At 50.2% G+C, this 26,975-nt stretch overlaps 10 protein-coding genes across 10 annotated transcripts; 3 read left to right on the top strand and 7 right to left on the bottom strand.

Annotated features, from left to right (window-relative positions):
• Positions 1-270: 270 nt before the first annotated feature.
• Positions 271-1,381, bottom strand: JCM6883_005747 (uncharacterized protein; the record flags this gene model as incomplete). The annotated part of the gene is made up of 3 exons (XM_076632645.1): positions 271-708; positions 776-1,012; positions 1,109-1,381. 3 exons carry the CDS (start codon positions 1,379-1,381, stop codon positions 271-273), a joined length of 948 nt encoding a protein of 315 aa, XP_076487443.1.
• Positions 1,382-1,768: 387 nt separating this feature from the next.
• JCM6883_005746 (uncharacterized protein) lies at positions 1,769-2,880 on the bottom strand (the record flags this gene model as incomplete). Its single annotated transcript, XM_076632644.1, has 3 exons — positions 1,769-2,227; positions 2,304-2,528; positions 2,602-2,880. 3 exons carry the CDS (start codon positions 2,878-2,880, stop codon positions 1,769-1,771), a joined length of 963 nt encoding a protein of 320 aa, XP_076487442.1.
• A 345-nt stretch (positions 2,881-3,225) lies between these two features.
• JCM6883_005745 (uncharacterized protein) lies at positions 3,226-4,449 on the bottom strand (the record flags this gene model as incomplete). Its single annotated transcript, XM_076632643.1, has 3 exons — positions 3,226-3,765; positions 3,839-4,063; positions 4,159-4,449. 3 exons carry the CDS (start codon positions 4,447-4,449, stop codon positions 3,226-3,228), a joined length of 1,056 nt encoding a protein of 351 aa, XP_076487441.1.
• Positions 4,450-4,824: 375 nt separating this feature from the next.
• JCM6883_005744 (WD40 repeat domain-containing protein) lies at positions 4,825-5,904 on the bottom strand (the record flags this gene model as incomplete). Its single annotated transcript, XM_076632642.1, has 3 exons — positions 4,825-5,234; positions 5,299-5,456; positions 5,513-5,904. 3 exons carry the CDS (start codon positions 5,902-5,904, stop codon positions 4,825-4,827), a joined length of 960 nt encoding a protein of 319 aa, XP_076487440.1.
• Positions 5,905-5,996: 92 nt separating this feature from the next.
• JCM6883_005743 (uncharacterized protein) lies at positions 5,997-7,797 on the top strand (the record flags this gene model as incomplete). Its single annotated transcript, XM_076632641.1, has 2 exons — positions 5,997-6,082; positions 6,147-7,797. 2 exons carry the CDS (start codon positions 5,997-5,999, stop codon positions 7,795-7,797), a joined length of 1,737 nt encoding a protein of 578 aa, XP_076487439.1.
• A 301-nt stretch (positions 7,798-8,098) lies between these two features.
• On the bottom strand, positions 8,099-10,181 carry HEM3 (hydroxymethylbilane synthase; the record flags this gene model as incomplete). The annotated part of the gene is made up of 7 exons (XM_076632640.1): positions 8,099-8,367; positions 8,442-9,150; positions 9,232-9,506; positions 9,576-9,630; positions 9,721-9,792; positions 9,921-10,110; positions 10,159-10,181. 7 exons carry the CDS (start codon positions 10,179-10,181, stop codon positions 8,099-8,101), a joined length of 1,593 nt encoding a protein of 530 aa, XP_076487438.1.
• Positions 10,182-10,427: 246 nt separating this feature from the next.
• On the top strand, positions 10,428-14,257 carry JCM6883_005741 (uncharacterized protein; the record flags this gene model as incomplete). The annotated part of the gene is made up of 4 exons (XM_076632639.1): positions 10,428-10,615; positions 10,704-12,402; positions 12,498-14,079; positions 14,172-14,257. 4 exons carry the CDS (start codon positions 10,428-10,430, stop codon positions 14,255-14,257), a joined length of 3,555 nt encoding a protein of 1,184 aa, XP_076487437.1.
• Positions 14,258-15,139: 882 nt separating this feature from the next.
• Positions 15,140-17,513, bottom strand: JCM6883_005740 (uncharacterized protein; the record flags this gene model as incomplete). The annotated part of the gene is made up of 6 exons (XM_076632638.1): positions 15,140-15,243; positions 15,332-16,092; positions 16,152-16,337; positions 16,409-16,531; positions 16,603-16,869; positions 16,951-17,513. The coding sequence occupies 6 exons, from the start codon at positions 17,511-17,513 to the stop codon at positions 15,140-15,142; spliced, it is 2,004 nt and encodes a 667-aa protein (XP_076487436.1).
• Positions 17,514-17,648: 135 nt separating this feature from the next.
• JCM6883_005739 (uncharacterized protein) lies at positions 17,649-20,140 on the bottom strand (the record flags this gene model as incomplete). Its single annotated transcript, XM_076632637.1, has 11 exons — positions 17,649-17,810; positions 17,877-17,990; positions 18,070-18,153; positions 18,242-18,358; positions 18,430-18,742; positions 18,816-18,916; positions 18,980-19,108; positions 19,228-19,290; positions 19,357-19,413; positions 19,485-19,597; positions 19,669-20,140. The coding sequence occupies 11 exons, from the start codon at positions 20,138-20,140 to the stop codon at positions 17,649-17,651; spliced, it is 1,725 nt and encodes a 574-aa protein (XP_076487435.1).
• Positions 20,141-21,382: 1,242 nt separating this feature from the next.
• IKI3 (Elongator subunit IKI3) lies at positions 21,383-26,675 on the top strand (the record flags this gene model as incomplete). Its single annotated transcript, XM_076632636.1, has 15 exons — positions 21,383-21,553; positions 21,621-21,800; positions 21,896-21,977; positions 22,047-22,673; positions 22,740-22,976; positions 23,042-24,146; positions 24,225-24,461; positions 24,529-24,686; positions 24,759-24,892; positions 24,960-25,245; positions 25,321-25,464; positions 25,581-25,705; positions 25,776-25,938; positions 26,003-26,275; positions 26,347-26,675. The coding sequence occupies 15 exons, from the start codon at positions 21,383-21,385 to the stop codon at positions 26,673-26,675; spliced, it is 4,251 nt and encodes a 1,416-aa protein (XP_076487434.1).
• Positions 26,676-26,975: the final 300 nt, after the last annotated feature.

Genomic DNA, 26,975 nt, shown 5'->3' with positions numbered 1-26,975 from the left:
CAGACGAAGGACGAGCAAACTCCCTTTCGAAAACGTTCTCTCCACGCAATTTGAGCCCGATCAACTTGACGATCTGAGCACGAACGTACGAAGAACGAAGGTGAAGATCGAATGACAAGGCGAGACGAACGTGGGCTCGAGCATGTGAGTCTACAGCGAAGAAGCAAATCTGCGCAAGTAAAAGCGATCAGCGTCGAAGCGACGAGAAAAGGTTTCGAGAAAACTCACAACAAACAGAAAACCGTGAGGTAGCTAGTCTCCTCCTCTAGTTCACTCAAGACCATTCTCGTAGATGAGGAGTTGACGATTCGAGAGGTGTCGACGAGAACGACCGAGACTTTTCGATTCGTTTTGTGCGGCTCCTCCGTTCGGCTTGAACAATCGTCGGACTCCGGCCCGAAAGCCTCGAGTTGGCCTCGACTGATGAGGAGCTTGATGTTTGTGACGGGCTGGTGTCGGATGGGACGAGGTCGCAGCTTGGCGCGATTCCGATTCCGATTCGTATGAAGGAGGAGGCGATCTCGCTCGGACCGGAGCTGGTGGCGTACGAGGCTGAGGGATATGAGCGATCGGTACGTCGTATCCTGGCGGAGGGAGTTGCTCGTGATGGTGAAGAGACGGGAGAAGAGACGACAGCTCCATCTTTTCGAGAACTAGGCTCGGCGTGACTGTTCCCGATTCTAGGTAGTGCTTGAATACCAATGCATCCTACATTCCCCGAGTCTGATTCAGCTCAATTGCGACGAAAAGCTGGAGCATTGAGGACGTGACTAACCTGATCTCTCCTGCCGAAGAAATCCTCGTAAATCCAAACGAGAACCGCAAGGATCCTGTACCACTTCGAATCATCCTCTAGGCGGCTAGGCTCATCCGTCTTGATGGTGTAGAATAGGTTGGTCCATTGAGTCTCGAATCGGCGGAATTGAGCGACTGGTAATCCAGCCACTGCGAGCTCGTTAAGGATGTTGTTGGCGTAGTAGTCGACCCAGAACTTCCTCCCATCATGAACGCTCTACACTCGGCAAGTTATCACGATAGGATTCGAGTCAGTGCGAGGTCACTCCCATGAAGAAACGAAGAAAGAGACCAGTGGAATTCATTCACTCACGGGATTCAACAGCGCTCGTAGGTGTCCGTCCCGCGCCATCTCCTCAACGTCCTTCCAATAATGATCGTTTGCGAATGCAAAGTCCGGCTTAGTCGGGAACCAGCCTTCGATTTCGTTCATCCAAGATTGAATTAGTGAATCATGGTAGCGTAACGCCTGCTTGAGTTCCTCCTTGCGTTCTCGCACATTGTTTCGATCCATTCGCTCGAGGTGATTGATGAGTCTGCCGGGGTTGAAATCGGCGAAGTCTTCAAGGAGATTGGGTTCTGTCATCCTCGGCGAGTTCTCGAGGGGAAGGCGACGGAAAAGGGGGAAGAGGGGAAGAAAGCGGGAGGAGGGAGAGAGAAAGAGAGAAAGAGAGAAAGAAGGGAGTTGGTCAGCACGAACGGAGAACGACACGCGGTACGCACGTTTGCACTCGGGCCCCATCGTGATCCGAGGGATCGCACCGGAGAAAGGGTCAAAGCGTAATGATCTGATCGAGTCGATCGAGAGACGATGATGGGAGAATAGTTTGAGGCGAGTGAGTCCATAGCAAGAAGGAAGTCTGCGCAAGCCGAAGGAATCAGCGACATCGGAGAGAAACGCTTGGAGATGAAAAGAGAACGACTCACACAAAGCAAACCCCGACCGAACGGTTATCATTCTCCTTCGCCTCCTTCAGAGACCTGCTCCGTAGATGACGAGTTGACGATTCGATAGGTGTTGACGAGAATGAGAAAGACTGCTTGATTCGTTTCCTCCAAGAAATCGTCGAACTCGAGCCCTCAATCTTCGAGAACGTGAGGACGATGGCTCACCAACGGCCTCGTTGTTTCGCGGGGCTGAGTCGTGAGCCGACGCAGGCGGTTGAGGTGCAGCGAGGACCGAATCGTAAGTCGGAGGAGGCGATCGCGCTCGAAGCGCTCGAATCGAGTTCGTTACGACTTGAGGTTCAGAGATATGAGTCGATGTCATCGAATATGGATGAGTAGGGCGCTGATAATGTGTGTATTGATCGGCGAGAATTGGGGGAGGAGGAGGAGGAGAGATGCGCAGAATCGAGTCACGGATCTTTTGCAGAACTTCGGTCGGAGTGATCTCTTCGGTTATGAGATACTGTTTGAAATCACCCCTACTCTACACGACAGATCCTTGCATTCAGTCTCCCTCTTTGTGAAGTTAAACTGGAAATTGGAGGAGAAGAGGAACTCACTTCTTCTCTCCTTCGTCTGAAAGTTTCCAACACCCAAACGAGCGTCGCCAAGATTCTGTACCAACTCTCATCGTTCTCTAACTCGCGCTTATTCTGTTTGATCACCTTGAACATATTGATCCATTCGTCCTCGAGCTTATCGTCTTCCAATCCAGCCGATTCGATCACGTTCCAGATCTGCTCGGCGTACGAATCGACAGTCTCTTTCCTGCCCTTGAAGATGCTCTACAGATACACAACACGTGAGCTAGTATCGTTCCGCGTAAGGTCGTCAGAAAGATGTGAAACGCTCGCTCACCGCTTCGAGGATTTTCCTCGGTCTTCCGCGTTCAAGCATCTGCTTAATCTGCCTCCAGTAATAGTTGTTCTCGAAGGCGAAATCCGGCTTCGTCGAGACTAAGCTCTCCACGACCTCCGTCCAGTGCCGAATCGACGGCGGACTAAAACCCTTCTCGAGTAAAGCCTGTTGGAATTGATCCCTTCGTTCCCTCGCTTTAGCTTGATCGACTTGCTCGAGGTGGTGGACAAGGGATAAGGGGTCGAAGTCGGCGAATTTTAGAGGAAAGTTGGGACGCATCTTGACAGAGTCGAAGACTCGCAAGAAGGGGTAGGAGGAGGGAGAGAAAGAGAAAGAGAAGAGCGAGCTGAGCAACGTGAATAGATAAAAAAGCTTACGCCTCTCGATTCGCCGAGGAGTAGCAATGGAGGGTCAAAGCGTAATTTCTTCGTCGAGGTGAGAGAAAGGGTCTATTGATTGAGCGACGAGAAAGTGGGTTACGCAAACGAGTTCATGGATAGAAAGAAATCTGCGCGATAGTCGAAGGAGTCAGCGAGATCGACGGAAGGCTTCGTGAGAGAGAGAGAGAGAGCTCACAAAAAGCGGAAACCGAGAGAAGAAATTTCTCGCGTTCAGGTTCGCACTTCAGAGTCCATCTCCGTAAACGACGAGTTGACGAGCCGACAAGTGACGATGAGATTGACCGAGACTGTGCAATTCGTTGTCTCCGTGTCGTCCGAAGAATCGTCGGCGAACTGTAGCTCGGAACCCTCCAGGGCGCGACGTCGAAGAAGGACCAGGCTCATTGGTTCGAGTCGACGCCGAAGCTTGCGCTCGAGTTGCAGGCGCGACGGTTGCGTACGAAGGAGTACGCGTCAGAACCTCCTCGTACTCAGGTAGTGGTGCTTCAATTGAATATGGAGGAGGAGCAGGAGGGCGACGAGTAGGCTCGTATACAGATCTGTGCTGTTGATCATGAGTGGTCTGGCTCGTGAGAGTAGCGAGAGGTAGAACCGGGACCGAAGAAGACGACGTGGTCGAGTATGGATGGGAAGGAAGTTGAGGACGAGTTAGGTTAGGAAGAACCGTAAGCGGAATTTCGGGACGTTCGAGACCCATTTTCGCGAGAACTTGGTTTGTCTTGATCGTTCCGGTCAGAATATAGCGTCGGAAAGCTTCCGAGTCCTGGATTTATGACAGTCTCTATTCAGTCTCGGTCACGAGGCGAGAACGCAGTAGTGAAAGTGCGACGACTAACCGCTTGTGTCCTGTGAGGAAAAATCTCCCAAAGCCAACGGAGAACGGCGAAGATTCTATACCAACTTTCATCGTTTACAAGCTTTCGCTCCTCCCTTTTGATATGAGCGATAAGGTTCTCCCATTCACGTCCGACCAAAGTGGTCGATAAGTTAGCCGATACAAGGGCGTCCTGAACTCTTCCCCAGTAGGTCTCAACGAGGTCTTGTCGAGCCTTGTAGATAGTCTACTCGCAATGAGACAAATTGTCAACTTGATCCGGAACGACCTGACTCCCGTCGAGGGTGGGAAACGAGGAACGGAAGAAAATCGTGAACTCACTGGAAGTGTAACATTTTGCAGACCCGTTCGTGAACCATTCTTGACAAATCGCTTGATGTAGAGCCAGCAACTCCCGTCTTGGAACCCGAAATCCTTCTTCGCCGGGAACTTGGCTTCGACATCCGTGACCCATTCTGCGATTTCCTCTTTAGATCGACCTCGTCTGCGTAAGTACCGATCGAGATCCCGCCTATGTTGTCGCATGGTACCTCCATCCTCCGCTTTGAGGTAGGCGATGAAGTCCTCCAATTCGAACTCGGCAAAGTCTTCTGGGAGCCTGGGGTGCTCCATCTCTGAATCGCCCTGGTGGAGGGTTGGTTCGAGGCGAACGAGGAAGAGGGAGAAGAAGGAAGGAAAGAGAGAAAGGGAGCCGAACTGCGAAAGACGTGCGTTCGCACACGAGCCCAGTCCGAGGATTCGCACCGGAGGAAGGGTCAAAGCGTCGTTTCTTTGACGATGGAGTTAGTCGAAGGGTTCGGTGGATTCGTGATCCGAGCTTGAGCGAGCGATGTGAGATGGGCGTCGTATGAAAGAGAGAGAGAGCGGGCGACGGGAAGGGAAAGAAAGATTCGAGGTCATTCGTTCGAGGCGATCCATCTTCCAAGTTGTGCGATGGTGGTTCGTACCGGTCCTCCTTTTACGACTCACTCGTCGGTGTACCCTCATTCAATCCTCCCAAATCTTGATCAACCCATCCTGACCCCAACTAACCATTCTCCTCTCTTTCGGATGCATCTTGACTCCCAAACAACTCCTCTCATGCGCCTTGAACGCCTTCCCCTTTTCCTTCCCCGTCTCGAGATCCCAACTCCTGACGTACCCTTCTTCGTCCGCTCCATAAATCGCTTCCTCTGACTTGCCAGAGAAAGTCGATTGAATTCGATAATTCGAGTTTTTGTATCCTCCTTCTCGTAGAGTCGAAACGTATTGATTGAGAGAAGTACCGAGAGTGAGATCGAAAAGATGGTGACAGGCTGGTTGGGAGGGGATTGAAGAATGTGGAGAATCTTGAGAGAGGAGGGAAAGGAGGATTAAGGAATCGGAAGTTTTCGAAGGGGAGAGACTCGTTATCGGTTCTAATCTCGCCCGAACGACCTAATCAGCGAGAAACATAATAGGAGAGAGTAGACAAGGACGTACGATCAAAGAAATCCTTGTATAATTGACCCATTCTCAAATCCCAAGTTCTCAAGAATCCATCGACACTTCCAGCGACGATCAAATGATCTTTGACTACGAGACTCGTGATTGAGTCCTTTGAATCTTGCAATACTTGTATCGGTAAACGATTCGATGACCTGCGCCAGCTCAATCGTGAGCACTCGTCGCTGGAAAGAGAGAGTGAGAGACTCACTTGACATCCCATAATCTTACAGTCGTATCGAACGATCCAGTACACAACACCTGATCATTCTCATTCCAAACGCACTCATTAACCTTTCCCAAATGACCTCCAAACCTCCTCACAATCTCTCCCTTCGTAACATCCCACAAGAAAACGTTCTTATCCCCTCCACAACTCGCAAACTTCGTATTATCCTTCGTTACTCCAATACTCAACACTTCGTACGCATGTCCTCCCGAATACGTCTTGATGAGAGTTCCGGTAGAAGGGTTTGAGAGTTTGATCGAACGGTCGGAACCTCCGGAGAGGAGATAGGTAGATCCAGTGTTGTAGGTACAGACGTGAACTGGGCCTTTGTGGAAATCTAGTGTGTGAACTAGTCGACTTGGAGCAGCAGTCATCGTCGAGAGCGAGAAGAGAGAGGAAGAGAGAGAAGAGTTTCTGACTCTCTCTCATCGACGACCACTTCGACTTCGACGAGACCGGCACGGGAATGCAGAGAACATTACTGAGAACACTGACAGGGAGGAGAACGTTCAGTACGAGTGCATGTTGGTGTCAATCTTCGACTTCATCATCGTAAACTCCTCTTTCTTCCCTCTCCTCGCTCATACCAACTCTGACTGACACTCCAAGTATACAGTACGCCATATTCATTACCACAAGATGCCTTCTCGACTTCTTCCTCCGATTCCCCTTCCTCATCCAGTTCCTCAAGTTACTCTCGTTCTCGTTCCCCTCTCTCCTCTATCCCAGCTTCCTCTACTTCGAGTTCCTCTACACCAGTGAGAAGATCTCGACAGAAACAATTCCTAACCGATTCGGAAGCTCAAGCGTTCGCAGATTTACTAGGAGAAATCCTTCCAAAATCGAAAGCTTCAACTCCTTCTACCTCTTCCTCCTCGTCTGGTTCTTCTGGAGGAGGAGTATTCGACTTATTCGGTACTTTGACACCATCAACATCATCATCTGGAACGAAAGATGGAGTCTCACAAATCCAAACCGCCTTGCAAAAGAAACTCTCGAAATCATCTCGTTCTTCTCCCTCCTCCTCTCTACTAACCTACGACGCCCCCTCCCAATCGCGCGAATTAACCCCTTCCGAACTCCTAGAGCTCGACACTCTCAAAGAGACCATGTCTTCCTTCCCTTCCCCTCAATCCCTTTTCCACTGGTCCCTTTCCTCCATTTTCGGACTCCCCTCCACCACCTCCTCTCTCTTCATTGACACCTCTCTCCTTCGCATCGCCGTCCCTTCTTCCCTCTACCCTCCCCTCCTACAGCATCTCTTCCATCTCCTGCGCGACACGCACTCCTCTCCACACCTAGCGCTCCGAATCTTTTCCCTCGCTTCTTCCAACGCTCATTCCTACATCCTCGGCTGTACTTCTCGTCTCTACCTATCCGTCCTCGAAACTCGCTGGACCCTTTCCGAGGGGGATCTCGAGAGTGTCTTGGAAGGATTCGAAGAGTTACAATCTAGAGGAGTTCGAATCACTTCGACCGATCAAGAAGGTTTTAAATCCCTCGTTTCTAGTATCGGTGAATCGATTCAACTCGATCGGGAACGAACTGAACTACACGTTCGACAACTCGAGGAGTCTGGACATTTCGGTGGACGGTTAGATGAACGGGAAAGGGAAAGAGAAATTTCGAGGAGAAGGTTTTATGGGGATTTGAAACCTTGGATTAGAATGGAACGAATCTTAGAAGATCATCTAGAACGATCTGATGAGATTGCGAAGGAAAAATCAATGGAACGGTTTAAAGTGGAGGAAAGACAGAGGGAATTGAGGGAACGGATAGAATATGAGAACAGGGTGGATGAGGATGGGGAAAGGGACTTTGGATCGAGGGAAGAAGACTCGTTATCGAACGAGAACGACAGGACTTATTCGCTCAATGGGGAGGAGGAACCCGACTCATTCGGTGGAAAACCTTCACTTTTCTCCCATCGACACTCTCCATCCCATTTCAATTCCAATTCCAATTCCCTCTCCTCTCCCCGTACTCACCTCCATCCATCTTCGCGTCGTTCAAACCTTTCTCCTCTCAGTAACGTGCCTCGTTCCTCCTCATCTTTCGACCGCGAACGAGAACGTAAATTTGATCCCTACGTTAGCGGCGGCGGCAACTCCGGACGCTCAGTGAGTTGGGCGGATCAAGACCTCCTACGAGGGTTACCTAAACGACCAAGTTACGCGAATCCGTACAAGATTCGAAGGAGGAGTTTGACGAAGGAGGAAAAGAAGGGGAGGGATACGAAACATCCAATGTTGTTTTGGAAACAATAGACACCGCAGCGCGGCGACTGGTTCATTTCACGCTCGCGACGCGACTGGTCGGTTGCTTGAGGAGAGGAGAGGGAACACGGTGCTGGAAGGAAATAGGAGAACTTTGTGGGGTGTATTTTCGTTTTGTTCTTCTCTGCATTTCGCAATGGCTTATTAGCGTAATGTTTTCTCTCAGTCACGTCAGCTTAAGCACGAGAGAGCATTCAGTTCTTTCGTACCCGCAGCAAGAGAAGTGAGAGGGAAAGTCGAATTCACATAAAAATACAAAATCTGTTTTCTTCCGTCTTTCGGTTCTGTTCGTCTACCATCCCTCTGGTCTCAAACATTTCCCCTGCCCCTCACTACTTCCCACTTTGAATACTTTCGCTCTCGGACTCTTTGATAACGCGAACCCATTCGTTCCATTCGTCGAAGGCGGCGAAACTTGATGCATTTCCCTCAAAACTTCTTCCGTAGCTTGATCATGATCGGCCGGATGAATCGGAATTTCAACGGCCCCTGGATGAGACGTGTAAGATGGGACTGAGATCGGAATTGGTCTTCCATCGAATTCAGTTCCGGCTCCTACTTCTACTCGTCCCTCATCTTTTGTCAGTTACCTGTCGCTTCGAACAGCGAGAGAGAGAGAGTAGAGGAAGACGTACCTTTAACGTGTCTCCCTAACTCTGTTAGGATCTCTTTCCCTCCCCCTTCTATCAATTCCAAAGCGACGTCTCTTCCAACTTTCTCACAATCTTCTACCGAATGAACTTTCCTACTAATCGTCGAAACGACCGAAGATAACCCCGATAAGGACGTGATGGTACCCGTGAGAGTTAGGGTAGCGTAGTGTAAGGAGGAAGGAGTATCGTGATGAGGACATAAATGAGGACTCGGAATGATTAAACGATTCTCATCTTCTTTCAATTGTTGAGTCGTCTTCAAATTGAAATAACCTCCTCCTCCTCCTGCTCCGTTCGTCTTGGTCGTCCTCTTCGGTGTCTCGACGACTTGAGCGACTGAATCCCCCTCACCACCTTTTACCCAAACCCCCGTTAATTTCGTCTCACACCCTACCGGCACCGAACATCCTCCCTCAAGTACTTTCAACATCATTCTCTCCCCCCTCGTCATCCAACTGGTTTTCCAACACTCGAGGGACCCAATAATCTCCTGACTCCTTTGATCGTTCTCTCTGATTTCGATCGCGAGAGCACCTTGTCCTACTGCCGGGTAGAGGATCGGAGGTGAGAGAGTAGAAGTGATTCGATGTCCTAGAGAGAGACGCAGGAGACCGGCAGAGGCGAGGATTAAAGCAGTGTAGGTGGAAGAAGGATCATCCAGTTTTTTTAAACGAGTTCCTAGGTTCCCTCTCTGCACGCGCTCGCTCGTTCTTTCATCAGATTTCCACTTCAGACCGTGAGAAGAGATAGAGAGTGTATGTGTATGGCTTACGACATCGGCAAATTTCAACCCAGGATACCTTCTCCTCAGTTGCGCAACTCTCCTAACACTCGACGTTCCAATCACACTTCCATCTGGCATTTCCTCCAAACTTTGAAACCTCGAACCTTTCTTAACGACCAACGCATCGAATGGATCTTCACGTTCTAAAACGGCACCGAGTTGACAACCGGGAGGAAACTCTGTGGGTACGTCTTTTAAACAATGAACGATCGCGTCGACTTGGGACAGGAGGAGAGCAGTTTCGAGTTCTTTAGTCCATAACGCTGTACTCACTCCCAATCTTGATCAGTTCGTGTTACGCGCGCGAGAGAGAAGAGGAGGGAGAGACGGACCTTTTCCTCCAAAAGTATAAAGTGGTTGAGTTTGAACATTATCCCCTAACGTAGTCTATCCTCCCATCCACACTCACTCGTCAGAGCCACCCACCGAGACAGACAGAAGCAGAGAAGGGAAGAGATGGGAGTGGGGAGGACGTACCATTCCTAGAATTCTGATTTCGCAACCAGGCCATTTCTCTTGTAATTCCCTTCTAACAGTTTCCGTTTGAACCTAATCCACATCCGTTCAAACCCATCCCATCCCATCAGCTTCCCAGCTTCCTCTTCTTCCCTCCCTCCAGACGTTCCTCGCTCCGCTCCTCCGAGAGGACAGAAGGGAGAGAGAGAGAGAGTTCTCACCATAGCCAACTTTGAATTCCTAGTTCCCAAAGTAAACACCTCTCCAGCGTACGGACCCGCTCCATCAGATGGACTACTAGGACGTGTATAAGCTAGCTGCGACATGGGGCAGGCCGGAGGTGGTCGAGTTGGGAATTGAGTTGTTGAGGAGGTTGGGATGGGAGGGTGATCAGGTGGGAGAGTCGATAACCTACATCAGGTCGACGAAGGGGTCAGTGGACAGAGAGAGGAGAGAGACGGGAGGGAGACGGGAACGGACATGATGGCGAAGATTCAAACGGGACCGGGGAAGATCGACTGAGTTTTGGTGACTGAGAGGCGGCTGCGTGAATGAGCTTGTGGACGGTGCTGAATCACTCGACGTTGAGTGTACAATAGCCGAGAAAAGAAGAGGCGGAACGAGAGAGAAGATCGGCTTCATCGGCGCCAAAAACCTTCACGCGAGCGAACGAATCACAACTCTCTCATTCACCTTCTACCTCATCTCTCTCTCCCTCGTCCGCGAGGATGTCAGCGATCGAACAAATCCGAATCGTCTCACCATCATCCTCTCCAACCGGATCAAGTAGTTGGTCCGTCGGAAGTTTGACTTGGTGGTTCATCTCGAAAATCCCTTGGTACATCTACTTGATCGCTCTTTTGGTTGGATACCTCAAATTCGGAGGGAATGGGAAAGAGAAGAAGGTAGCTAGGAGGTAAGTCCATCCCGCTCTTTGAAAAGTCGAGAGAAGTGATCTCATCATCTTTGCTCTCTCGTCTCTCTCGTCCTTCGCGTGTATACAGTGCAAGGAAACGCCTCCCCCCGACTCAGAACACTCCTCGTCGCCCTCCACCCCAATCATCCGCAAGTTCAACCTCTCGAAATGCCTCTTCTCAGCAGCAGCCCTCTTCTCGTCGTCGAAATTCCTTCACACCTCTTCAACTGCAACGTCCCGAAATGCTCGAACGTCGAAACTCCTCCTCCTCCACCTCTTCTTCATATACGCTCCAACGTCCCTCTGCTTCTCCCGCTCCTGCTCCTTCACAATCACAATCACAAGTTAGGGCGACATTGAATCCCTCAAGTTTGAGGAATTCAATTTTACCTCCAAAACCTCAAGCTCTACAAGTACAACCATCAACGACAATGACGAGTGGGAATGGGTCGAAGAAGAGGAGTCAACAGGAGATTGATTCACCAGTAGTTGGAGAGGGGGAGGAAAGGAAGAGGGGGAAATTCGATACTTTCAATTCTTCATCCTCCGATGAAGGTCACGTTGAGGAAATGGATCTAGACTATACTACTGATCAGGAGGAAGAAGAACGAGAACAAAAACAGGAGCGGGATTTGGTGTCAAGGGGAGTTAAGCGGACTGAACATTCCGACGAGGAAGTCGAACCGGAGGAGAAGAAACGACGAACTCAACAACAACAAACTGGATCGACTCCCTCAGTTTCCGCCTCTACAGCAACGACCACGACTACTAATACGAGGAAACGTTCCTCTCGAGACTCACCACCCATCTCAGCCTCAGGCTCCGACACCGAAGAAGCCGGACAAGGAGAAGGAAAGAAAGAGAGAAGAAGTAATAAAAAACCAAAACAACAAGCGATTGGAACCGGGTCCGTACGGGACAAACGAAGAATCTCTGAAGTCTCTCTGGATTCTGTCGTCGATCAATCAGAGATTGAAGAGACGAGGAAGGAAAGGAATGCTGATTCCGACGTCGAATCACTCGACGAAACCGAAGCCCAGCAGCACCAGGAGGAGGAGGAGGAGGAACTAGAACGTAAAGAATCGAAGAGATCTCTCAGTACGACGACGGGAGGTATTAAGAGGTTTAGGGAAAAATTAAAGAGGAGGAATTCAGAAGATTTCGATTTAATGGGTGATGATGATCTCTTATCCCCACCACCACCTTCATCCATCAAGCGTACGGGTCAGACTCCTTCGTCGGTGGGAAAGAAGAAACTTTCTTCCCGATCCGCTCGAAAACTAAAACCCACTACGACTACTCGTCAAACTCCTTCTTCCAAACGAACCTCTTCTTCGAAACTCCCCTCTCGACCAACCGGTGTCGACGACTCAGAACCAATCGAAAGGAAGATTGGTGAAATCTGGCAAAACCACGAAGGAGATTACTACCGACTCTCTCCACCTCCTCCTCGTTCTCCCTCCTCCCAATCTCCCTCTCACTCTCAAGCTCGCTCTCAATCGGCTCGCTCTCGCTCTCCAATCCAAAAACGACTCGTCGAATACCGCGAACTCCGACCCCGATACCGACTCCCCCGGGACCTAAAACACCCCGACAAGACGAAGATGCATGAAGTGATCGTTGAGAAATGGGTTGACGAGATCGAATATAGACGATTGTTTGAGGGACGAAAATTGGCTTGGCAAGTTACGTGGGAGGAGGAGGAAGCGATCAGGAAAGCGGCGGAGAAGGAGAAGGAAATGGAAGGGAAGGGGGATCAGAGTATGGAGGATCTAACTTCGGCGGTCGTGAGTTTTCTCTCTCTCTCTCTCTCTTCGAGCTGAGTTGAGCTTGAACGAACGAGAGAACGGAGAAACTGATTGGGAAGTTTTGGAGTGTACAGGTTCCCCTTCGGAAAGAGAAAGAACCTGGACTTTATTATTCACGTGGTACGAATTCACCTCTGCGAACTCACCACTCTCTTTCCTCTTCCCGTCTCCTTTCGACCTCTTCCTCTACTTCATCACTATCTTCACTCGCCGCCTCCGCTTCAGGTAGTGGTGGTCCAGCATCCCCGCGTCTTTCGCAGCAAGATGGATTAGTGACGAAAACTGGTAGAATGAGATTACCGTCTATTGCAGCATCTGCAAGATCGGGGATTCAGAGTCCCGCTAGGAGAGCATGGTCGATCGCTCAAAGAGCTAGAGAGAAATTAGCTAGTAGGGAACGAGCGGAAGAGGAAGCTGAGGAGGAGGAGGAACAGAATGAGGGAGCGGGGGAGAAGAGGATCAAGTTGGGGGATTATGATTTACCGACGCCCGCGACGACAACGACGACGGAGAAGAAGTCGGAGGAAGTGAAAGTAACGGAACCGAAGGCGACGACAGCAAGCGGAGGTTTCTCATTCGGACAAACTCAACCTCAATCGAAACCGGCAGAAACGAAGAAAGAGGAACCTAAACCCGCTTCTACGCCTTCGTTCAGTTTCGGCTCTACCCCTTCGATCGAGAAGAAAGACCCACCAACAGCACCCTCTTTCAGTCTCGGTTCCTCGACATCGACGCCATCGACAGAAAAGAAACCTGAACCTCCGACTGCTGCGAAACCTTTATTCTCATTCGGTTCGACTCCTTCTGCCCCTTCGAGCTCGACTACGACTGAAGCCGAGAAGAGAACTCCTTCCTTCTCGTTTGGATCGGCTCCGATAGTGCCGAAACCTCAGGAAGAATTGACGACGAAACCCGTTCTCGGGGGAGGAGGAGGAGGTGGATTCTCGTTCGGTTCCGCCCCTAGTCCCGCTGTCGTCGAAACAGTCAAGAAATCTGACCCTGCTCCCTCATTCTCTTTCGGAACGACCTCGACTCCAATCGAAACGAAGAAAATCGAATCGACTCCTTCGACAAATACGACCACGGGAGGAGGATTCAGTTTCGGTGCCCCTCCCTCCGCTCCAACTGAGAAGGAATCCGAAGAACCCTCGAAACCTTCCTTTTCCTTCGGTACGGCCTCGACACCGGCTCCAGCCCCTCCAGTCATCTCGAATTCGACTCCTTCCTTCTCTTTCGGATCTTCTTCATCAAACCCTCCTCCTCCTCCTGCTCCCGCCGTCGCATCTAGTTCAACTCCTTCACTCTTCGGTTCCACCCCATCCGTGTCAACGCCAGTACAGTCGAGTGGAGGGTTCTCAGTCGGTTCAAATTCAAACACTTCTTCAATTCCTCCTCCTCCTTCCGCTCCTTCAACATCGAGTGGATTCTCATTCGGTACGACACAACCTCCTCCTGCACCCTCGTTTTCGTTCGGCTCCTCCTCTTCTACTCCCTCAGCCCCGAGCGCTCCTTCGACGAATACTGGTTTCTCATTCGGAACCGCTCCTTCCTCTTCCACTGCCCCTGGGGGCGGTTTCTCCTTCGGCGCCCCTTCATCGGCAGCTGGACAACCGACTACTCCGACTGGATCAACACCGAGTGGTTCTGGGTTATTCTGTGAGTTTCTCATCCCATCTCGCCCGCTTTCGAACCGCTTTCGAGAAAAAGAAAATTGGCTCGCTGACTGGAGAGATTTGTGTGATTTGTAGCGTTAGGAGCTGGAGGCGGAGAAGGAAGTACGGATGGAAGTACGACACCGAGGAGGAGGGCGATTAGGAAACTGCCGGGTCGCTAAGACGCGAGGAGATCGAGGAGATTGAGAAAAAATGGGAAGTTTTTGCATGATTGTTTGTTTGTTGCATTGAGGAAGCTGTTTATCGGTTACTGTCATTGATGCGTTGAGAGTGGCCGTCGGTGAGAGAGGGCGAGCTGACGACCAGCGAAGAGGAAAGCACTGCTCGAAAAACGCAGCTTCGTGAGACTTCCGAGTGTTCGTGTTGAGAGAAACGAGCGACTCTGACAACGTTTTCTGACACCCTTGGGATCATTGATCTGTACCCTATCGAACTCTGTATATTCGTTCAAGGCTGTTTCAAGAGGTGGTAACGAGGTGTTTTGACTCTCCCCAATTCGTCGCATCGCTCGAGAGCTCAAGAGAGACGGATCGAGTGCTTTCGACTGGGTCGGTACGAAGCTAGGCTCATGAGATGATGTGGTCGTACGGATTCGGCTCAGCAGGTTTCAAGGATAGACGCTGAACGATAAAGTTTCGCGATTTTCCATTTTCGATTTTCGATCTCTCTCTCTCTCGACGGACCGGTCAACTCGCGAGACAGAGGTTGAGAGGAAGACGAAACAAGCGGAATGGAAATTGCGAGTGCGAGTGCGAGTAAAAGCGGAGTACTATAGACAACGACAGATCAAACAGAGAGAAAGGGAGGAAGACAGATTTTGTTGTTCAGCAAGCGAGGAATTTGTGAGTGCGTATCCTTGGGTTGAGTATTGCATTTTGTGTTTTCAAGCACGCTTGTCGAGGATCGCTCGTGCGGACGTTTTCTAGCGAGAGGCGAGAGTCGCAGCAGAATCAGTTTCCAGAGTTGATAGACGAATCGGTCGAATCAACGAGAAAGACTCACGAGGAGATCGAAAAGGGTCTCGTTCTTATACTTTTTCTCAGCTACGATACTTGAGACGAAGCCCACTCCAACATCGCCGGTTGAGTGTAGTGACACGCCGAATCGGAATAATCTCCATTCGCGACTTGTTCGAGGGTCGCAGTCACTTTGACGGGGAGGGAAAATCAAAACAGTGCGTATCAGCACTCAGTACTGTGAGAAGACTGTCACGAGGCGAGAGAGATTGAGCTCACTTTGTCCAGATTTGGCTTGCTTGCCGCGAACTCGTTTCTTTTCAGGTTGAGGAGGAGGAACAGAATCCGCCTTCGATTTCTTAGTGAACGGGTTCGTTTGTTTCGTTTTCCAACCGGATGCTCCTCCTCCTCCTCCTCCTCCTCCTCCTCCATCACGAGATCCCGAAGGAATCGAGTCATCTTCGAGCTCGTCGACCTCTTCGTCGACGTTCTCGATTCCGGTTCTCCCTCCTCCAACGACTCCTCCTCCGTTTCCACTTCCGCTCCCACTTCCACTCGCTTGTAATGCTCCTAGACCCGAGAGATCCGCGCTCCCATCTCCCTCCTCTGCCTCCTGTTCCTCAGCATCCAACTTTGCCTCCTCGCTTTTCCTCTTTTTCGTTTGAGCTTTTAGAGACTCAACGTCTCCATCCCACAGTACAAGCTTTGCCCCTCGTCCACCACAGAGAGGGATTTTGTGAACTTCGATGATATGATTCGCGTAGTCGAGGAGAGAGGGAAGAGGAGGTTGTTGATTCTTCGCGCAGAAGGGATGGATGCAGGTGTATGGAGTGGGAGGAAGCGGAGTTTCGAGTTGAGAGTTTGGTTCTGCGGTGGCGGTGGGAGGAGGGAGAACGGCAGCAGAAGTGCTGGCGATCGGAGAGTCGAGATCCGAAGGGGTAGTTTGTTGAAGCGGTTTGAACTTGTCGGTTTCGACTTTGTGTAGTTGCTCGATATGCTTTCGGTAGTGCCTGGCGTGATCTCGGAGTTCAGCGGGACTCCTAGTAGCTCGAAAATAGTCAGCGCGGTCGAGCAGCGAATCGAAAGAAAATAGACTCACGGAGCGAATTTGACGACATCTTCAATACGATCATCACCGACACAGATGAAGCAAAACGAGGGCTGCCAGATTCGACCGTTGGGAGCGCTCTTGTAATTGAGTCCATCGGGGGAATCCTCGGCTCGTTGCAAGATCTCCTCCTTGTGAGTGACAACGTGATCGACCAAAGCGGCTCGACCGAAGATCCTATCGTGAGAAAAGGGACGAGATTAGGACTCAATGACGACTGACTCTGAGCGAGAGAAGGATCGACTCACCAGTCGAAGCATTCCAAGCAGAACACGAGTAGATGCGAAACGTTTCCTTTATGAGCTCCGTAAATTCCATGTGCTGACTCCCAGTGGACAAGGATCTCTTCCTTGTCGTTCCCAACGTCGTCGCTGTATAGCGCACAGAGTTAGCGTCAGTTCGTCAGTTCGTCGATGAAGAGACGAGAGGAAAGGAGACGTACAAGCAGTTGTCGAAGATACATTCTCCGCCGTGCGGGTTCCTCGCTCGGTTGTCGGCGTGATGATGAACGTGAGCGAGAATCTCTTTGAGATCTGAGCAGCGTCGACCCTGAGTAACTCCGCAAACCGTTCCTGCGATCGGACAAACTCCGAGAGTGACGTCTCGTTCGAGTTCGCGAGTAACCTCCTCCTCCTTGCGAGTCTTCGCGTGCTCGTGAACGTGTCTCTGAATCTTGACTCCTCTCTCGGAAGGTTTCTTGGACGTGATTCTGTACAATCAGGGCAGAGACAGGGTCAGTCTCGGAGCATTCTTGAGTGTCTGAGTCGAAGAGAGAACGAGAAGAACGCACTTCGAAACAGCATCGCAGCCAAAGGGACATTGACCTCCATCCGTGAGTTCTTCACCCGGGTACGAGCTACTGCTTCCAGGCTTGTAGTCAGGGTCGAGAAGAGCGACGAGAACGTCGCAATAGGACATCTCGTCTTCGCCGGCGTCTCTCGGTTTGAAGATTCGCTTGACGAGGATTTCTTCATAGCCTCGAGTTCCTGGCTTCGGAGCGGGAGCGGCGATGTCGGGAGGAAGCATGGGAGTATCCTGAGCCGATAGATCGTCGGAGGTGGTAAGAACTTGGCGAGATGAAGAGGCGGAAGGAGGGAGATTCGAGGAACCGGTCGACGAGAGTTCGAGAAGTTGTTTCGAAGTTGAACTCGAATCGCCTTCATCTTCCATCAACTCGTCGAATTCTTCAGTTTCGTCCTTTTGAATCTTCGCATCTTCCTTTGCCTCCTCCGCGAGTTCCTCGATTTCTTCGAAGTCGAAATCGGCCGCGAGCGAATCGAAAGCTTCTTTCGAAGAAGGTTGAACCGAAGGAGAAGACTGATTCGGTCGACTAGTTGAGGCCTGGGAGATCATCGACACAGTCAAGCAGAGGGTGAGCGGGGAATCCACAATGAGAACCGAAAACGAAAACGAGAACGAAAACGAAAACGAAAAGAGAGGACTCACCTCGGAGTCGAGAGACTGTCTGACCGTTTCCAGGTGATGCGACTAAATCCAAGCCTCTTTTTCACGTTTGAACTCGATACGGGCATCTTTGAGGTACATGTTTTGGATTTTTCGTTGAGCTTCGTCGTAGGCGATAGCGTCGGGTGATCCAGAGCTACGAGCGGCATCGAGGCTACCATAGGATTTGATGCAAGCGACGCGGCTCTGCACTCGTATAAGGAGTGTTAGGAATAGCGTGAACGAACTCGATCGAAGGAAATGAGAACGAACCGATTCCAACTTCTCATTCACTTCTCGGTATTCCTCTCGAGCGAGAATACGATCTCGACCAGCCACCGAAAGCTCAGTAGGCATACCTTCGACACGCTGAAGTCGATCGAGGTTCTGGAAAGAAAGAAGAGAGAGAGGAAAGGTCAGCGAGAGAGCAAACGAATTTCGACAGAAAAAGTGACGAATGATTTACCTGAACAAGGGCATGGTCGCCACTCTGTCCTCTCTGAACTTGTTGTACATCAACTCGAGCAGTCGTACTCTGATAGGCCTTTTCCTGATCAAAGTCAAAAGCGAGAGCGAGACGAAGACAATGTCAGAAATCGAGTCACTGGACAAGGTAGACTTCCTGACGGAGAGCTTACGAAGACATGACTTCCAGGCGCGTGTCCCGAAATTTGAGTCCTATCGGCTTGGGTAACGGCGAGAGAGGAGTTGAGGTTGTTCAGAGAGGTTCGTCTCCAGATGTACGGAGAAATGTCCTGCTCCCCTCGATCCCCGGTCAGCTTACTATACGACATCGAGAAGGGAGAAATTGAGGATTGGAGCTTACGGCTTCGAAACCCGCAATTCTTCCGATTTCTTTCGTCTTTTGTGCAAAACGTTGGAAGTCCAGGTATCGCTCCGACGTAGTCCAAACGCCGTCTCTTGTTTCATCACCACGGAAGATTGCTAGCTCAGCGACTTCAGGGCGGGTAGGAACGACAAGCTTCTCCGACGTTGAGCGAGGTCGTAGGTTGAGCAGATCTGCGATCGATTCAATCGGAGATGCGAACACTTTGTCGGCGAGAGCGAGAGCGAGGAGTTGTGAGAAAGTGTCGGTGAGAAGCGGTTGATCAGGGAGGCTGCGAAGGAAGAAGGATTTCCTGCGAGAGTCAAAATTTCAAGTCTTGTCAGAGTTGATCTCGAAACGAATTGAACGTGAGAAGCGGTACTCACGATTTCGATTTGTCCTCCCTGTGTCCTTTGAGGAGTCGAATAGTCAATTTGACGGAGAGGATGGGAGTTCCACTTTCAGAATCTACGATCCATTCACAATCCTGTTCCCAGCGTGTCAGTCCCGCTGGAAGGACTTAGCAGAGTGTAGGGAAGGGAGAACTCACTTTCCATTTCACCACGTCCTTCTTCCCTTCAGCCATCTCAGAATCTGCATAGTTTTTGCATAAGATCAATTCACCAGGTCGAGAGCTCGTGTCGACGAGGAGGAGGGTGACGAGAGAGAATTGAAGGCGCTGAAGTAATCCACGTGTCAGTGACGCTCTGATGAGTGATCGAAGACGATAAACTCACGTCTCGGGGAGTGCGGAAGGTAGATTTGGGTGTCCAGATGGTTCCGAGGAAATCAACCAACGTGTTTTGGGCGCATCTCTGTCGTAGTGAGCTTTTGTGCTTCGAGGATCTCACTCTCGAGGTACTGTAGGACGGACAAGCAGCGTCAAACGCTTGAAGAACTCGAGAGAAGGGTAGGAGGTGAGCTCACGTTTGCAACTTGGGTTCGTAGGTACTTGTTTACCGCATGGCCGGTAGTCCGTTCATACTGAGCAGGGAACATTGTGAACGTCCCGTCAGCAAAGTCTGAGGCGCGTTGGGCTCTAATCCCATACTTACCAGAACAAAACTCAATTCTACGGTTTTGACCAGGGTTCGTTGTTGAGGTTTACCGTCCTCGAATTGTCCAACGATTGCACGTGCCGTAGCTAGAGCATACCCCTTCCATTCGGCTGTTTCGAAGAGTTTTGGTCGATTAGAGGACAGAGGAAGGGAGCGCTCTTGATCAGAATAAAAGACTCACCTTCGGTGATCTCCTTCTCACATTGCCATGAGAACATCTTCTTCGCGATCTCTTCAGGTTCTTCATCGTCGTAAAGTACTTCCAAGTACGCTTGTAAATAACCTCCAAGTTTCACGTAGAGCTTGTCGGTTCCGGGAGCGAGAGGTTTCTGATGGTGAGAACCTTCGAGATTGGTGACTTCTTCTTTCAAGTCTTCCTGCTTGGCAACGGCTTTCTTGAAGCGGGGGTTTGATTTCGGGAGAGGCGGAGGAGGAGCTTTCCCTTTTCCTTTGATGTCCTTTGAGGAAGAGGAAGAAGGAGGGTTGATGCTCCCATGAGTTTGTTCAGTAGGCTTGGAAGATCCTCCGATAGTGGAAGGAACTGGCGGAGGCGCGAGAGGGAGGCCGTTCGTGGTCGAGGAAGGAGATGACGCGTTTGACGCAGGTTCGAATTGGGGGTTGTCCGCGGGAAATCGCGCTTGGGGTTCAGACATTTTGGCCCCGCGTAATCGCTCGGGCGGAGTTGGCGGAGCGGAGATGAGCGGAGAATCAAATGTGAGGGAGAAGAGGAGAGAGTCGAAATTTTCGCTCTCTTCCTCTCGTTTGCCTCTTCCTCTGTCTCTCTCGCCTCTTCCGACTTTCAAAACGTGCTAGTTGGTCTCCTGGTTGAGCTCCTGAGCTTGTGCAGGCGTTTGAGCCCCTCAAGGCCTGTTCCACTTGAGATGCCTCATGTCTTTCGGGTTTCTCGCGCTCTTGCCTACTCTTTCTGGCTTCGGAGACAATCCAGACCTCAGCAAGGCGTTCGAAATAGCTTCGTTACGTCCTCGCAGAACCAGAATCGCGAGGGGGGTCGATCGAGCTGGGTGGAAGTGTCGTAGCGCTCGAAAAATGAGAACTCGTTTGCTTCAGGGAATGCCACCGCTTCCATACCGGTCTGACTCTCACGGATGCAATTCATCGTCTTGTGCTCGTGATCTGATGCGCCCGTCTGCCTAAAGTCGACGGAAGCCTGGGAGGAATTCCCGTCGAAAGTAAAACGGAACTCGATGGAGATGAAGTTGTGCTCGAGCCGATCCCTCCTGAGCGACGCCGCACTGCCGGTATGACATCCGTCTGATTACTCTTCTTCGTGTATGTGTATCGAAGCTCTCCGGACCCTCGCTCGCGAGGAAGATCGACCAACTAACTTCAGTCGCTTCGATTTCTCACTCAACGTTCCATTCCCGCCTCGCTACCGCTACTGATACACCTGACTGCTCTTGTATCTTGAGTGGACTAGTGGTCCCAAGGGTGTCGCCATCCCTATTGCGCAAAACGAAGAATCGCGATCAGTTCGTTTCTCCGCCTGAACTCGTTACGTTACGACAGACTCACGAGCAAAACAGCTCCATCCTCGCGAGCTCGCCAGAACAGGAACGTCCACATGCTGGCACCTAGTAGCTTAGCACCAAGACGGTGACCGAGTCCTGAGACGTGAGACGAAGCGGAATGATGAGAATCGAAACTTCCCGCGCGAATCGATCCGATAGAGTGGACTTACCGGGTAAATGGGGGTTGAATCCTCCAGGTCTTGCTGCTCCTGCCATTGTTTCGATAGTTCGCGGTGAAGATGAAGCGTGAGAGATGGAGAAGTTCGTTCGAATCGGTTGACTTTCTTCCACTCACTTCGACTCGATCCAACTCGCCTACCGCACACTCGAGCGAATCCGAGCACCCGGCGAGACTCGACAACAAGGATGAGATCCCTCGTCGTACTCTCCGTCGATTACTCTCCAACAAATTCTCCCTCCTCTTCTCTAGTAGCTACTACTCTCGATCCCTCTACCGATCGAGTCTATACGATCCTCCAAAGTACTCCAGGTGATGGTGAGATCTCTTTAGAAGTTTTCTCTCAATCTTCTAATCAAGTTCGTTCTCCTTCTCTCTCTCTCAACTCACTCTCTTCGCGCGAGCTAACCCAGTCTACGAGTATAGGAGCCCGAACTCTTAACGACCTGGTTGACATTCCCTCTCCCTGACCAACCAACGCCAAACGAAGAGAATCCGTTTGTGTTGAGTTTCAAATATTTACCAGAAGATGATGCGATCGTCGTAGTACTCTCGAATGGGGATATCGAACAAATTTTCTTGAATGGTGGAATTGGGGAACCTGTTGTACGTCACCTACACTCGCTGGACGATCTCAAAACGCGGGAGAGAGAGAAAAACTGATTTTTCGGATTCACTCGTTCTGTTCGGAACGAGAGTAGAGAGAGAACGTAGGTACTTTCGATGAAGGGATTAAAGCGGCGGAATGGAATCCTGATGATGAATTACTCGCAATCGTTAACGGTCCGTCTCTCCTCCTTCTCTCTCCCTCCTTCTCTCTCGAAACTCACTCTCTCCCGTAATTTTTCTCAGGTAACGACCTCTTATTGACTCTCACACGTTCCTTCGACCCCTTGACCGAATCCCCCCTCCGCACCACTTCGTTCGGTACCTCTGCTCCCGTCTCTGTCGGATGGGGTAACAAATCAACTCAATTCCACGGTTCACTCGGTAAAACCGCCGCCGCTCAAGCCGTCAAAACCGATCCTCTCCTCACTAGATCACGTCTCCTCGGACCGAGAGACGAAGGGAGAGTGAGGATTAGATGGAGAGGGGACGCGAGTTGGTTCGCGGTTAGTTCGATCGAAGTCGTTCCTGCTTTAGAAAACGTTGAAGGAGCGAAAGAGAGGGAGATCAGGAGGATCAGGATCTTTTCGAGAGTTGGAGCAGAATTGAGTTCGACGAGTATACCAACTGCGAGTTTGGAAGAAAGTTTGGATTGGATTCCGAGTGGAGAATTAATCGCTTCTACCCAAGATATTCCCGTCGAGAAAGAGGAGGAGGAGGGTTCGAGGAAACAGGTGGTTTTCTTTGAGAGGAATGGATTGAGGAGGTATGAATTCGAGATTAGAGAGAAAGGGAGAGTTAGAGAAGTTGGATGGAATTCGGGTAGTGATGTTTTGGCCGTTTGGATTGAGGGATTGGACGGTCGACACACTGGTCAGTCTCGCTTCTTACTCTCACACTCTTCCGTGTAGGTTACTGATGCTGAGAGAGTGAGGACAGTTCATTTGTATCATCGATCCAACTATTATTGGGCTCTCAAACAAACTCTCACTCCCTCCCTCTCCTCCTCCTCAACAATTCTTATCGGATTTCAATGGCATCCCGAGAAGAGTCTCGAATTGAGTTTAATCACGAAAGAAGGAATCGAGAAATATGAATTGAATTGGGAAACTTTTCGATCTGAAAGAAGTTCAGGATTTCATGAGGATGATGCGACAGTAGCTGTAGTCGATGGTTGTAAGTCGTTACCTTTCATCAATCCTTCAGAATTATGTCACTGACTCTCCCGTCGCCCTCGATAGTCGAGACGAAATTGACTCCATTCCGACTTTTAAATATTCCACCTCCAATGTCCGCTCTGACCCTCTCCTCCCCTTCTTCTTCTTCGTCAACTCCACGCCATATCGCCTTCGCACCATCCCGTTCCTCCTCCTCAACTTCATCCCTCACTTCGACATCACCTCTTTATTTCGCGCTCCTCTTCTCCAACTCGATCGCCGTTTATTCTTGGTCTCTCTCCCTTACCGGGAACGCTCAATCACGAGCTCGAGCTGGCCTTCCCTCGCCTCAACTCATCTACACCGTAACTCTACCTGAAGCGGCGAACGCGGTTGTCAAACAATGTGCGGTGTTGGAGACGAAGAAAGGGGAGGTTAAAGTTGGAGTTTTGAGAACTTTGAGGGATGAGGAAGGGGCAGTGAGGGATGAGGTAGTTATCTTAGGGAAGGATGTCGAAGCTCAGAGGATCGTCGTTATGGAAGGTGCTAGACGAATCGTCTCGAAACCTGCGAGATCCCCTCAAAAGGACTCGGAAGAAGATCAAGAGGAAGAGTCAGAAGAAGAAGATAGTTTCATCCTCGAAACCTCTTCCGGATGGTTACTCGAAACGCCCTTATACTCTCAATCAGAAGACCTCGCCCTCCCATCATCTACACTCCCAGCACTCCCAGAATTTTGCCCTCAAATTCAATACGTTCTCCTACCCTCCTCCACCCCATCCTCCGCCTCTCGTTTCCCGGTCATGATCGGTCTCTCATCATCTGGTCGACTCTACGCATCCTCGAAACTAGTAGCTTCCGACGCGACATCATCCATCACCACTCCAGATTTCTTAATCTATACGACATTCTCCCACGAAGCAAAATTCGTTCCCTTATTCACTTTATCTCCCTTGTATTCCGGTCCAACTACCGTCATCGAACATTCCGAATCTTTCGCTCGACGCACGACCGGTCCAGGTGGAGAATCCGAGACGCCGTCGATTAAACGAGCCGTCGAAAGAGGTTCAAGAATAGTAACGGTCGCTCCTAGTTCGACGAGTCTAGTTTTACAAATGCCAAGAGGTAATCTGGAGATTATTTGTCCTCGACCTTTAGTCCTTCATGTAGTTAGGGATTTCCTCGATTCGTACGTCGTCTCTCTTTGCCCTCTCTCTCTCTCTTTCTTCCCTACTCTCGTGCTGATGATCTCGAGTGGATTGAGTAGACGTCGATTCAGATCAGCTTTCCTCCTTTGTCGTAAACATCGTATAGACCTAAACCTCCTTTACGATCACAATCCCGACTCTTTCAAATCGAATCTATCGGAATTTGTCGATCAAGTTAAGGAAGTGGATCATTTGAATTTGTTTTTGAGTGGGATCAAGGATGAGAATGTCACGAGGAGTATGTATAAATCGTTACTCTCCGTCGGCAGTAGTTTTTCCTCTTCTTCAAAATCTTCGTGAGTCCTTCTCTCCCTTCTTCTGCCCCGATCGAAAGGGGCGAACTGATAGACTTGAGAGGAATAGGACGGTCGAGGGTAAAATCAATACGATTTGCGATCTAGTCAGGGAGGATCTAGAAAAAAGAGATATTTTCCATTACGCGAATTCGATCTTAACCGCTCACGTACGGAAACAACCACCTGCGTACGAGGACGCTCTCAACCTACTCGCTCAACTCAAGGGTGCGTTTTCTCCTCCTCATTCTGGGATCCGTGGCGTTCCTGCTGATGAATTCGGTGAAAACGTCTGTTTAGCGAAAGACGCCGAACGAGCCGAAGACGCTGTCAAGTATATCATCTTCTTATCCGATGCGAACAAACTCTTCGACCTGGCGTTGGGGATGTACGATTTCCCTTTAGTTCTGATGATCGCTCAACATTCCCAAAAAGTGTGTTCTCATTCCCTCCTTTCTCTCTCCCACCTTCTCCCATCCTAACTCTCAAGCTCGTTCTTAGGATCCACGTGAATATCTCCCCTTCCTCCGCGCTCTCCGTTCCCTCCCTCCACCTCTCCAACGCTTCAAAATAGACGACCATCTCCTTCGACACTCTTCCGCACTTCGAAACCTCTCCGTTGCCGGGCCTCAACACTTTGAAGAAGCGCTCGAGTATACGAGGAAACATGGATTGTTCGAGGTTGCTCTCGAAGCCTTCGGGGACGACGAGGAGAGGTATAGAATTGTGCTGGAAAGTTACGCGGAGGATTTGTTTGAGAGATCAAAGTACTCCGAGGCTGGGCTCTGTACGTTCTGTCTCTCTCTCTTCCTTCTCTTGAAAGAGCGTGACGATAAGAGACTAATAAGGAGGACGAGAATAGTGTTCACTCTATCGAATCAACCAGAAAAAGCGATCTTATCGTATCAACATTCAAACGATTGGGAAAAGTTATTCACGGTCGCTTATTCGGATCAGGCGAAGAAATCAGACGAGGAAATTAGGGAACTCGCGGTCGAGATCGCTGGTCAGTTTCTCCTTTTTTTCTCTCTCTCTCGCTTTTCTCTCTATCTCGGTTGATCGAGCGAGAGAGGCAACTCGTGGGCGACTGAGGCTGATGATTGAGTGAGTTGTTGCCGATAGAACGATTAACGAGTAAAAGAAGATACGCTGAAGCGGCGAAAGTACTTTTGGAATATGGGAAAGATTTATCATCTGCGATTGAAGCTCTCTGCGAAGGGAACTTGTTTGCTGAAGCTATTCGACTCGTGAGTCCTCGCTGCTCTTCTCCCGTCTTTCGCTCTCTCGATTGACTAAAACGAGCGCTTCTTCTGCTAGACATCTCTTCACAATCGACGAGACCTGATCGAATCACGAATCAAAGCTGCCACTCTCGAAATGCATCAACGACTTTTGGATGATTTCTCGGACGTTACTGAACAATTATCGAAACAAGCTGATCGATTAGACGAATTACGACAACGTCGAGACAATAACCCTTGTTCGTTCCCTCCTTCTCTCTCCCTTCTCTAGCTCTCACTGACTGGGTGAGTGTGCTGTGGTAGATCAATACTTCTGCATCGATGACCCCTCTGCGGCACTCGAAAACCTCGAATTAGCCCCCGACGGAGTTTCCGACGCCGGTACCGCATTCACTCGTTACACCGTCAACCCTACTACGATCGCAAGTAGTCAAAGATCCTCCAGTCGAACTTCTCGATCTCGTAGAAGGGCTGGTCTCAAAAAGGCAGCAGGGAAGAAGGGAAGTGTTTATGAAGAGATGTATTTGTTGAATTCGATCAAGAAATCGATTGAAGTTAAATTAGCCGAGTTACAAGGTACCGTGTTTTACTCTTTTCTGTAGTCGGTTTCCTCGTGTACTGACTGGCGTAAGTGGACATGGTTACAGCTGAAGTCGCGGGACTTTTACCAATCCTCCTAACCCTCTCCTCACCCTCTCATCGTTCCTCCTCCTTCACTCTCCAACGCTCTCTCACTTCCTTCGAATCCTTCCTCTCGAATCTCCTCGATCGAATCTGGACTCCCCGCGAAAAGGAATGGAAAGCGGAACAAGAAGAAGAACAATCGATTAGGGATAAAGGAGATACGTTATTGTTGGCGGAATGGGAATTGAGACCTAAACCGATCGAAGGGGAGGTAGAGACGAAGAGAGTCGAGAGACCGGAATTGAGGAAAGGGGGGTGGAGGATTGGGATGCTCGAGGCGAGGGAAACGTAGATAGAATAATTCGTGGTTTTTGGAATCGTTTAGGCTTTCAGGTTTCATGATCTTCTCATGCAGATTTAAGAGTGTGTATCGTCAAGGGGAGAGCTCACCACGGAGCTCAAAAGAATTCGTTGGAGAGCGGACTTTCGCAGAATCTGAGGACCGAGCTGAGAGAAGAACGTCGCACATTCTTTCGCTCGCAGTCTCTCTTGCAGCTCGTTCTCGAGTCGTGAAGACTCCTAGAGAGTCACACTAAGTCCGAGATCGAAGGCGGTCTCTCTAGAACCCACTCTCTCCCTTTCGTCGTTCGTG

The sequence above is a fragment of the Sporobolomyces salmoneus genome (assembly GCF_050403485.1).
Source record: "Sporobolomyces salmoneus JCM6883 DNA, S_salmoneus_JCM6883_v1_ctg28, whole genome shotgun sequence".
Taxonomy (NCBI): Eukaryota; Fungi; Basidiomycota; class Microbotryomycetes; order Sporidiobolales; family Sporidiobolaceae; genus Sporobolomyces; species Sporobolomyces salmoneus.
The sequence above is the reverse complement of the archived record's forward strand: the minus strand, read 5'-3'. Positions and strand labels throughout refer to the sequence as shown.